This window comes from Argentina anserina, chromosome 7 (assembly GCF_933775445.1).
Source record: "Argentina anserina chromosome 7, drPotAnse1.1, whole genome shotgun sequence".
Taxonomy (NCBI): Eukaryota; Viridiplantae; Streptophyta; class Magnoliopsida; order Rosales; family Rosaceae; genus Argentina; species Argentina anserina.
In genome coordinates this window covers 18,817,600-18,829,795 of record NC_065878.1, presented here as the reverse complement: position 1 = coordinate 18,829,795, position 12,196 = coordinate 18,817,600, and the positions used below count along the sequence as shown (strand labels likewise).

Sequence of the window (12,196 nt, the reverse complement as noted above, 5' to 3'; positions counted from 1 at the left end):
TATCTTTAACATAATACTAATTTTACGTGCAATGTAATGGTTCTCTAGTAGATAATGAGGTGAAGATCAAGTCATCTTTGAATATATTTTGTATTTCTTTTGTGCTTATTGCTTAATGTATAATGAAAGCTCAACATGCAAGAAAAAACCCGGTAGTTGATTTAATACAATCGAAACTATATATTTGTTCTCATCAAGGACTACAAAAGCATTGTAGCCTAAGATGCATGGAAGCTTCACTGGAGGTCTGATTCCTCTTCGGAATCAGAAGCGCACTCCAGAAAAAGAAAGTTTTGGAAGCGTCGTGGAAGCGCGAGGGTTATTTGGTTTTATAGTATTTTTGTCTCTTTTCTGGCTCTAATATAAATCCATTTTAAAAATCTCCATATTCTAAGGACTCGATAATTCATAAAGATAAATCAAAATCTAGAATTGAATAAAAACCCAAAAAACATACAACTGAAGCCTCATTCAAGCATGTTGAATGAGATATGAGGATTTGTTTGAGCTTTTAGTTTTGTGTGAGACAACAAAAGCATATAAGATTATAGATGAGTTTGATTTGAAGCAAGATATTGATTGAAACTAGATGAGTGAAAAATCAGTGTTGTGAATTTTGGGGCTAGAATAGGATGAAGCCCATTGAGAGGGAGCTCAAAGTCATTCAGTTTTGGGGCGTGCCGCTCATTGCAAAATGTAGATACATATATTTTTAATTCCACATACTTGGTAAGTGTGATTAGAGAGATCGCGAGGTGTATGATGGATTGATTGAAAGGTGATGACATCATTTGTGGTTAGTTACATTACTAGTATCATGCTAGTTATTGAAGTGTTTGTGTTGTTTATTCTAGGCTATAACAAAATGTTCATTGAGCTCATTTTCTATCACATTGTTATTCTATAATGTTAGTAATTAATTTGCTATTTTATATAATATATTTTTAGATATAAATATATATTATTTTATTGTGACGCTTTTAAAACGTACTCGCTTTCGCGTTTCCAAACGCTTTCACTTTCACGTATCCACCCCACCCACCCCTAATTCCATACAGGTAGCACGTTTTGTGTAATGAACAAATTGTTTGAGCCCTAGACCACCCTTATAAAATGGAGAGCTAGCAACATGTAGGAAAACGATTCCCTCCCATATGTAAAAACGTAAAATATTCCTATAAAAACAACAAATAATATAGCGATCGTGATTCTATTCTTGATTTTGTCACCGGGGAATTCATGATTTAGGAGTAAGTCATACAGTTCTTCTCGCCTAAGAGGCTCAGCTCGATCTCTGATAGAACCGATTAAGTCGTCATATTTCATAGGAAGTCCTTGGAGCACACAAGAAACAACTTGACCATCCTCGATCAACTGGAACCCCAGCTGCATGGAGGCCGTTGACAATGTCCTTCACTTGGTAGATATAACAGAACCGCCCCCCCTGCGTTTTCCATATTCAGGTTTTCGAGGCGATCCTTAAGCAATTTCACGTGAGTTCTTGCCTCTTGAGCAAATAGGTCTTCAAAGATCAACCATAGAGCTCTTCCACTTGTACATCCCAGTGCATGTCGGAGTAGTAGGTCCTCAGATAAGCTTTCATTTATAAAACTCAGGAGTAACAGGTCCTTCTTCGTCCAATTAGTACAAGCTTCAGTTCTACTTGGTGGACACAGCTATCTTCCTTCGGCAAGATCCAATATATATATCATGGAAGTTGAGGATTGGGGTGATTGTCTGACCCCGTGAGTGTGACTGGCATGGAGATTGAAACATGTTGAGGAGGTTGGGATGTCGACGACATTATTTGATTGATGACTCTTTGACTCGCAAAGCTTTTGATCGATATATAGAGTTTTTTTTAGGGGTAATTTTTCATATGGTACCTAAAATATGGCTACTTGAACAATTTGGTACCTGATGTATGAAAATAGACAATTTGCTACCTGAAGTTCTCATTTGTAAGCCATTTTGGTACCTCTATCAATTTTAATCATATTTTTAGGATTATTTTCGTCATTTTAGCCTTAAACTCATTAAATTCACATTTTTCTTCATTTCTTCATATAATTGCCTCTCTTTGGAGATAATTAAATTGATATATCTACTCCACTTAACATCTACTTCGCATATATCGAAAATAAAATTTTTTTTTAATATACTTATTGTATCCTAATTATTTTCTGCAAAGGAAATAAATTGCTTTTATGCAATTGTAATATTAAAATATTTTTTTTAATTACTTATAATTAAAATTAATTTAGATTGATAGCTACATTATGAAAACTTATATACGTAAATATCACAGATACTAAGTTGATGAGTTATCAAATTTTTAGTGATAATTTAGAGGTAATTTGGAGGTATTATGACAAAATGAAGTAAAGTAGAGATATGATGACGGAAATAACCCTGAAAATATGGTCAAAATTGACATAAGTATCAAAATGGCCTAAATCTGAGAACTTTAGTTACCAAATTGTCCGTTTTCATACATCAGGTATCAAATTGTCCAAGTAGAAAAACATCAGTACCATATGAGGAATTTACCCTTTTTTTAATAGGGCAAATTGTCTTTAATTTGTTGAAATCAAACTAACAAAGGAGGGAGACAAAATAACCTGACCTCATATGTCTGATAAATTCCAACAAAAAAGATAAATAAAAGCTCAATCCGGCATGCGTACACCCACACATGTAAAACCATATATATATAAAACTTCTGGCAAATAGCAAACCCTCAGCCAAGAAACCCTTAATTAAATAACGAGATGAAGCTGGTAACATTAACAAACAGTTGTGAGATATCAAGAATAGAGAAAATAGACATATTGATATATAGAACTAGCTTTTGATGTTCATCGATCTTCTAAGCATTTCACTATTTATAGAAATTAACACTGCTGTCTGTTGAAAATAGAAGCGGACTGGAATTAGAATTCAAATCCAAGTCGGAGAAAGAAAAGCAATGGTAAAAAGGAAAAGAAAATGGAGGAAAATGATCCTAGATTCCCAGTTGCGCACGTACTTGAGAAACACAAATCCAACTGGTACTAGAGATTTAGAAAAAAAAAGTGTGGCTGCTGGGATTCGAGCCCAGGTCTCCACGGCCACAACGTGGAATTCTCACCACTAAACTACAGCCACAGGGTTGAAAGAACTCTTCCATAAATTATACTTAATATGTGATTTAATTAGGAAATCTTTTTTTGGTTAATTAGGAAGTCGAAGTTAATGAGTTGGATGACTTGGATCTGATGCTGCAGAGATATCTCCTAGTGTGAAGACGTGCACGGACTTCTAATGTACTGTCTCTTGACCCTCAATGTACTTCCATTACCTCATCTCAATCGTGAGTAATAATCTTGCGTGTCTCACTACCGATGTAGAGGCGACGCTTAGATATTTCAGATTACATTCATAAACTTCATCAGATAATTCTTGTGTTTACAACATTTGAGTGAGGTTGGTTGGTTTTAGATAAACTACATCTACACACTTGTTCAAACAAGCCAATATGACAATAGTTATTTACATACCATCGGACATGTCTATTCTTTTTTTCACCTTTTACAATACATTAGTAACTTTTGGGTCGATAATTTAATGCCTATAATATATATTCATGTCACTCATAAAAAGTTATTGTGTACTAATGATTTCTCTCAACCAATTATAATTGATTAGATTTTCTAGTGGAACTATTAAATTTATAATTCAGGCTCAAAAATGATTTGCGTGCCAAAACGCCTAGACGACTCACTCGCTATAAATCTCCTAAATTGTACTCGTCATCGACTCAGGATATGATGTTTGCCCACCAAAGTTCAAACTTATAATGGAATCCAATTTTACCGTGTGTCTCAGATCAAGAATCAATCAATTTGTTTGGTCTAATTTTACCCCTTTTTGAATGACTTTTCCAAACAAAACTAAAAGAGTAAGAACAAATAAGTTGATATCAAATGTTCCATCCCATGTTCTGTAATGTTTTTTATTAATAACAAACTTTCCTTTCTAAAAAAAAATATTGATGTCAAATGTTGATCCAAAGATAAGTACCGTACGTCTTAAAAATCCCAAATTTGGGAAACTAAATAGATCCGTGGCAATTAGCCATTGGGTATATCCACCACAATTACCATGCACCTCATCGCGCGCGAATCCTTTCCAGAAGTGAAACCTTCCCCAGAACTCCCAGAAGTACAGGAAGCATCAGAGTTGGAAACACATAGCACATGACGTGGCCTTTAATCGCATCCCGCGATTTCCGTTCACCGCTGGAAACCCAAAAAAATAAATAAAAATACATCACTCTCTATATCTGTTTGTGTTCGACATGGTCTAGGAATACAAAACACCTTGAAAATCTCACACATTTGGAGAAAAGATACAACCTTGGACTAGAATCAGCGAAGAAGAAGAAGAGGAGAAAGAAACCGACGTTTTGATTAAAAAGGTAACATCATTATGGGTATACATTTCGATTCAATTTGAATTTTTTTTTTGGGTATAATTGGCAATGTTTAAAGCATTGTGGGTGAGAGAGAGAGAGAGAGAGAGAGAGAGAGAGAGAGAGAGAGAGAGAGAGAGAGAGAGAGTGTGTGTGTGTGTGTGTGTGTGTGTGAGATTCAGATCTGAAATTAGAGCTGGTATGCTTTCGTTGTTTTGATGACTTTCTACTTTTCGTGATTTTGAAGCAATTCTTTTTCTCTCTGTCTCTTCAGTTGGTAGAGAGGGTTTGGTAGTGTGATATAATTGCTTTTTAATCTTCTTTTTTTCGGTTTTGGAATTAAACCCGCGTGTTGATTTTGTTTAATTCCCTGATTTGGGTCTCATCTCATTGCATTCTGTATATAAAGCTCTCTTCTGTATCTCATACTGCACCTGCACTAATCTGAAATCAGAGCTTTAGGACATTTGGTCGGTTTTTCTTCAAGTTCAGGTGATCTGAGCTCAGAATCTGATAAAGATTTGTGCTTTTTATTCATATTGGTTCGACCCTTCTCTTTTCTGTTTTTGAAATATGAGTTCATGGCATTTGAACTTTCTGTCTGAGTTTCGAATTTGTTAATGTGAGATTGTGTGTTTTATATCAGTTTATAATAGTAGGGGTTGTGAATTTGATCTGAGATATTGAGGTTGTGATTCTTCGGCGTGCAGGAGATTATCAAATGACTACTAATGGAGAACATGCTTCTACAAAACCGCCTCCAAACCCCTCTCCTCTAAGAAATGCCAAATTCTTTCAGGTAGATATCTGATCATTTAATTTGACTGAAGTTTTCAAGTTTGATATTGATGGTGTATACTGATGGCAGGCGAATATGAGAATTTTGGTCACCGGAGGTGCTGGGTTCATTGGCTCCCACCTAGTCGACAGGCTGATGGAAGACGAGAAGAATGAGGTTTACTTCCTCTATTTGATAAGATTAAATTAAATTAGAATACTCTTGCTCTAGTATCGGTGATTCACTAGTGCAATTAAATGTTGTTTCTGTCAGGTGATTGTTGCGGATAACTACTTCACAGGCTCAAAGGACAATCTTAAGAAATGGATTGGTCATCCTAGATTTGAGCTTATTCGTCATGGTATGCCTACATCTGATTCATAACTTGAATTTGGTTCTCTCTTGAATTTTTTTGATACTACTGATCTATTATTAGTTCTTGCCATGCCATGATTATCCATTGTCTGTGTACTCGGTAAATTTTTTTATTTTGTTTTAACAGATGTCACTCAGCCATTGCTGGTTGAGGTTGATCAAATATTCCATCTTGCTTGCCCTGCTTCTCCGATCTTTTACAAACACAATCCAGTAAAGGTGTGTATTTCTTACACGTTTACCAGTAAATAATTATATTTCTATCCCATTCTTGTGATTGACCAAGTACTGAGCTTCCAAGAACCCCAAGCAATGGTTATTCATTCACTTCTTTACTCAATTTTTGTTGTTTGACAGACAATAAAGACAAATGTGATCGGTACATTGAACATGCTGGGACTTGCCAAGCGAGTTGGAGCCAGGTTTGTGACTGTCAGCCTTCTGCCTGCTCTGATATGCCATTGTCTTTCTGTTTCTCAGTATTTTGAATTGATTTCAGGATTTTGCTCACGTCTACTTCGGAGGTGTATGGAGATCCTCTTATTCATCCTCAGGTTGAGAGCTATTGGGGAAATGTGAATCCAATTGGTATGCTTTTCATCTTGCTGGAAGCAATTGCTGCATACTTGCACTTGGAATTACCTTTAATTTTTTAGGATGAGTATAGATAGTCTTTAAGATGCACTGATGCATTGAACAATGTGCTGTATTTTATAATTTTGTGAGGCTTGTCCTGATATGATGTGTCATCATACAATTGAGGCTATTTTTGTGAACTATGGCTTGTCCTTGCCAACTATACTAACTTGTGGCATACAATAACCACTTCGGTGTTTGGATTTTCATAACAGGAGTTAGGAGTTGCTATGATGAGGGAAAGCGAGTGGCTGAAACATTGATGTTTGATTATCACAGGCAGCATGGCATAGGTCCCCTCTCTTCCCTTATTTGTTTCTCATTTGCTAACACTTTATTTTGGCTGATAACTTTCTGAAGACTTGAGCTACCTCTCTTTATGTGCTAAATAACGATCCTTGTTGCAGAGATCCGAATTGCTAGGATTTTCAACACTTATGGACCTCGCATGAATATTGATGACGGCCGTGTTGTCAGCAACTTCATAGCCCAAGCTATCCGGTATGCGTGATAAACATTACTTTTATTGTCCAAACCTGGACATTATGCTTTCGACGTTTTTGTCCTTGTGCTATTCTAATTGAGTCACTAATTATGTTGTCGAATCCTGTAGGTATGACCCCTTGACTGTTCAATCGCCTGGAACACAGACAAGGAGTTTCTGCTATGTCTCAGACATGGTAAGCATGAGTTGATTAGTTTGTTTTTTTTTTGTTGGGTTATCTAATTATCAGCAGATGGTAATCATGTCCCTTTAATTGGTCTTCATTGTAAATGTTTTAAGGTTGATGGCCTTATTCGACTTATGCAAGGAGACAACACTGGTCCAATCAACATTGGGAATCCAGGTGAATTTACAATGCTCGAACTAGCGGAGAATGTCAAGGAGGTCAGTGTCACTCAAGTTTATATTCTCAGTATTCAATATCACTATGACTTGTTATGTCTAGTTTAAAAAGACTGAGTATATAGGAAAAACTAATTACTTAGTTCACGTGATTGCAGCTTATCAATCCTAAAGTGGAGATTAAAATGGTTGAGAATACACCTGATGATCCCCGCCAGAGGAAGCCTGACATCTCCAAAGCAAAGGAGTTGCTGGGTTGGGAACCGAAGGTCAAGTTGCGTGACGGTCTGCCCCTCATGGAGGATGATTTCCGTACAAGACTTGGTGTCCCCAGACACTAATGAAGAATGTAGCATAGAACTCGAGGGTGATGGGGTGATGGGGGTGCAATTTTGTAAATTCGCTTGCCTCCATTGTGTGCGATACATCTTTACTCCATATGTTTCTCCAGCAGAAGAATAAGTGGATTTCTGTTTTATTTGGTCATCTTTTGTTTATTTACTCAACATTTGGAATGTATTTGAAAGTGCGTTTTTGGTTCTGTGTTTTAAGTGTGCTTTGCCGAGGGAATTTGATAGTTACAAGTTCTTGTTATCAATTTTCTATCCTCTTTGGAAGCTCTCCAAAATATTATAATGATCTTTAAAGCAAAGAGTTCTTCACACTGGCAGCTAGGAACTGTTTCATTTCAGGCAATAATGCATCATTATTGTATCACCATCATGACAAAAAAAAAATCAAAGCATCGTAGATAGTCAAGAAAATTTGATAAGAGTTGGTTTATGAGTGTCCAAGATTAACCCTTTTGAGTTTTCCCTATTCTTCCCTCAAGGAATATTTCCATCGACAATAGCCAAATTGTGCAAACACATCAATGTAGATACAGATTTTATGCGACATTGGGATGCTTTGCAGGCTATAAATAGTTTTAGTTCCACATCATCTAATGTCGTATAGAGTGAGGAAGAGAGGCTTTACGTGGGATCAAGAGTCTTGTTTGGTAGCCAAGGATGACTTGCCTGCTCCCCATGACTTCCCAAACTCCCGGTTCTGTATCCTTACTTTAGCGCTCATGTTTGGCCAGACAAGCAACCTGGCTAGCTTGACAGTGTCTTCTTTCTCATGCTAGGTCATCTCTTCCATCGGATAAATTACGGTTCTTCCATGAAGGCTAGCTTTAATTTTCAATTAGTAAGAAGGTTTAGATCCTAGTGTTACCAACCATGAATTTTACGCTTACAAACCTTCTTCACCAGTATTCAGATATGAGAATTTAACCCGCAACGTTATTTTTTTCTATGATATAGTTTCCCAAAGCTATAAGGAAGTTTAGTTTCCTAAAGCTATCAGGAATAAGGTTTGCTGCTCTCTATATAAGTCTGGATTCAATCTTCCTCACCAAAGTTCAAGTTAGTGCTGCTGCAACAACTAGGATATCGATATGGATAGGGTGATCTACCTTCAGTTCTTGCCTTCTTGGCCGACCACAGGCTGTTGTGGTATGCCATCAAATTAAGAACAAGATGGTCTTATTGATATCTCAAAACTCGATCTTCCTCAACTGGAAGACAAGCTCGCTGAATCCAGGGTGGCCGTCGTGAACTCCCGCATCTACCTCATCGGCGGAACCGTAACCAAAACCAAAGGTTACTTCCAAACCGAACGGGGCAAGCGCAGCACAGAGAAGCTAGAGGGTTATTTCTCCTTGGATATGAAAGCTGCTTCCCCCAATTGGGTCGCTTCAGATGGCGCCATGCGCCACCCTGCCAACATTCAACACTCTGCCGCCGTTTCCGAACAAGACGGCTCCATATACACCTTGGGTTGTCAATACGGCCGGTTCCTCTGCCCTGCTCCCGGTGACTTCACCGTCACGTGGGAACGGATCCCGGGCTTCATTGACATTTTGCCCCGTCGCCCAGGTCGCTTCATCTCCCCATATGCTCGCTTACTTGCTCTCACCCCGACCAAGCTCTTCGCCGAATCCACTGATTACCTTATTTGCTTTGATTTGGGGACTCGACAGTGGGAGCTGATAGACCAAGACTTTCTAGGCTGGTGGTCGACTGGAATTGTGCTCGGAGAGTCTAGTAATTACTTTGTTACTTTCGGGCAGAGGACCTATGAAAGCCCGGTGGCTGTGTATGTTTACGATATTGGTCGGAGGCAATGACTGCCGGAACCAGTGGTAGGTCTAGGAGCCAATGATGGGACGGGGCTTCCGGTGGACGGGGGGTCTGGAGACGATTACACTTTTGGCAGAATGTGGCGAGTTGGGATGGTCGATGGCTATCCCAAAGTGGTCGTGGTTTGGTCTCGGCACTCACCTGATGCACAATTTTGTGAGGTGCACTGCTCCAAGTTCGTACTCCGGGCTCTCTGGAATGATAATAATGCTGATCAAGCTCCGAACTTCAGTGCTGACTTGTTGTTTCAGCGGGTGTTTAGTGTCCATGACAATGAAACCACCCCCATTTTGGTCAATGGCGCTGCAGTTGTGTAAGCAACTAGTCCTGTTCTTATTCTCTTCATTATGTGCTTTATGATTATGAATGTCTTTAATTTCCTGTTGTTATATACTTCGCTTCAGAGGCTTTGCTTTGTATTCTATAGTGATTGTTTCATGTAGAACTTAATTAGAAGACACAGATATATCACCCGCACCATCTCTTATTGTCAATCTGTTGCTCAAATATTACATTCATTTGAATCCTCTTGTCATGGTTTCAATTCAGTAGTCATCCTCTGCTTAGTAGAACCGACTGTGTTTGGTTCTTCTCTAACTTACTTTATAACTTGGAGAAACTGGGGCTTTTGGTATGGGGTGAACTGAGCAATGGACAAACTTATTTATAGAAAAATTTCAGCAGACATGATTTCGGTTATGCAACCTATCTCTACTGATTACTTTTTGAGTTTAGTTATGAATGGGTATTTAGCTCAACATTTTTGCTTGGAGACATGGAATTCATTAGTAGCCAACACAGTACTATATGAAGCTTATATAAATAAATTAACAGAGGTTTCCATCAACCACAGGGGTACATCTTGGTGTGTCACTCAAGTCCGCTGTGCACTCTATTTTGCCTCCATCACAATTTTTCAATTTCAACTGACAAACAGAAAAGTTCTGAGCTTAAACTCAGATTCTGGATTTCATATGAGCAACATATTTGAACTGTACGTTTAGCAATATATCAGGGTTGTTTATTATATTTCGATAATCAGATGCCCAAGGGAATTTACATTCACGCTTTCATTGACAGGGATATTGGACAAGAGAAAGGAATGGAAGTGGAGGGTAAATTTAAAACACTATCCATGAAGTATATCTGAAGCAGGTACAGTCTTCATCTGTGTTTCTGGACTTGTCCACTTGGCTTTTTCTCAAGTGAACTCTTGCTTATTTCATATTAGATGTTGTCATAGTATCCTTGTAAGTGGTTTTGTTGTTGTGGGTGACAACACTAGCCTTTTATATCATTCTCAAAATAAACCCCTTGGAATAGGCTTATTCATTGGCAAATTTGCCGATCTTGTTTTTATTTTATCAGACTTCCAAAATAAGCCAATGATCCGCTTATCTCAACTTTCGCTGATTTAAGATTGCTTTGATTTTTTTTAAAAAAAAAATTGATGTAAAGATGAGCGTTATATCATGAGCAAGTACCTTTGTATGATATATGCTAACCCAGGTCCCTATTCTCTTTGGTCTTTGGTATCGTTTACTACTTTACCTTGAGATTATGATCTACTACTAATTGATTACAGGGGATTAATGTACTGTTGTTTTAATTTTATCAATTGTAGAGTGAAGAGATGCATTGTGGAGTGAAGACTGTTGTACTAGCTAATAGTGACAGATACTTCGCAGATGGGGGTATCCAAGAGTGAAGACTGAAGACTGTTGCTTGTGCTATAATACGTTTTAGTTATTTATCTGTTCTATAGCGAAGCTAACTCAGATCAGTTAGGTTGTAACTTATATTTTTATTTATAGGGGTGTGTTTTGGAGACATTTTGCTGCTCCTATTTTAACATACCATTCCTAGTTTTCAGAACTTCGTAGTGATTTTTTAAAAATCAAATATTGCGTCGTGCGTTTGGTTTGATTGAACAATTATATAATTTATATAGAAAGTACCATTGTCCTTTTTCTTTTGCTGCCTGTCAAATCCAACTTCTGTCTTAGAGATCCGTTGTATCCTATTGAATTAATCCTCATACTATTGTAATCCTTATAGACTATTAAAAACCGACGGTAGCCGAATTATTGATCATTATAATGTCTAGTAACTCATGTTTAGAAATTATTATATCGATACTTTAAGTTTCAATTTTAACTCATTCCGTCAACTAACACCGTTAATGGCTTCATTTCACATTAATTTTAAGGGCATTTTCGTCACTTTATTACTCTTCGATTTCAACTTTCATTTCTCTCCGATTTTAAGTTCTATTAAAAAAATAAGTTGATCAATATATATCATTTCATAACAAAATAAATTAACATTTCTCTTTTGCTTTTGAAATATTTAAATGCTTATGATAGAGCTTTTGAGCATTTTATTGTAACCAATGTTCTAAATATCGGATATATCGGTGATATTTAGAATCTGATACGATATTCTCATATCGGTTGAATTTATCAATCAACGGTCAAATATCGGTCAAACTCCAATATATCGGGTCAAAATGGGGTTAACCCAATTTTTTTTTTCTTCTCTTTTTTTAAAAGTTTTTTTTTTCATTACATATATATAATGTTTATCTATATTTAATTTTTATTAAAATGACATCGTTTGGGGAAATATAGCCCATATAACTAATGGAATATGAGGATGAAGATAAGAAGGAGGACATTGATATTGAGTTTGAGTTGAATTCGATGACAAAAAAGTTTATGATGACTTTCGAGCTCAACCAATCCTTTTTATAAACCTTTTATTATTATTTGGTGTTGTTGCATATATTTATATTGTCAAAAAATTAAACTATTTTTATTTTCTTAATTTATTCGTTACCAATTGAATTATAAATTTAATTAAAAATAAGTAAATCTAATAAATCCGATATATACTGATATATCCTCGATATATTCTTGATA

General features: G+C 36.8%; 1 protein-coding gene and 1 non-coding gene across 4 annotated transcripts; one reads left to right on the top strand and one right to left on the bottom strand.

The window, feature by feature from the left end:
• Nucleotides 1–3,075: 3,075 nt before the first annotated feature.
• Nucleotides 3,076–3,147, bottom strand: TRNAH-GUG (transfer RNA histidin (anticodon GUG)). Its single transcript has one exon. It is a non-coding gene; the product is annotated as a tRNA-His (tRNA).
• A 1,084-nt stretch (nt 3,148–4,231) lies between these two features.
• LOC126803341 (UDP-glucuronic acid decarboxylase 5) lies at nt 4,232–7,630 on the top strand. Of its 3 annotated transcripts, none has more exons than XM_050531140.1 (12): nt 4,232–4,459; nt 5,164–5,252; nt 5,322–5,408; nt 5,505–5,592; nt 5,734–5,825; nt 5,964–6,028; nt 6,106–6,194; nt 6,458–6,535; nt 6,650–6,743; nt 6,856–6,922; nt 7,027–7,131; nt 7,248–7,630. In XM_050531140.1, the coding sequence occupies exons 2-12, from the start codon at nt 5,175–5,177 to the stop codon at nt 7,428–7,430; spliced, it is 1,026 nt and encodes a 341-aa protein (XP_050387097.1). In that variant the 5' UTR covers nt 4,232–4,459; nt 5,164–5,174; the 3' UTR covers nt 7,431–7,630. The 3 variants fall into 3 exon arrangements, with proteins under 3 accessions (XP_050387097.1, XP_050387099.1, XP_050387098.1); XM_050531142.1 differs by lacking the exon at nt 4,232–4,459 and adding an exon at nt 4,629–4,652; XM_050531141.1 differs by lacking the exon at nt 4,232–4,459 and adding an exon at nt 4,879–4,945.
• Nucleotides 7,631–12,196: the final 4,566 nt, after the last annotated feature.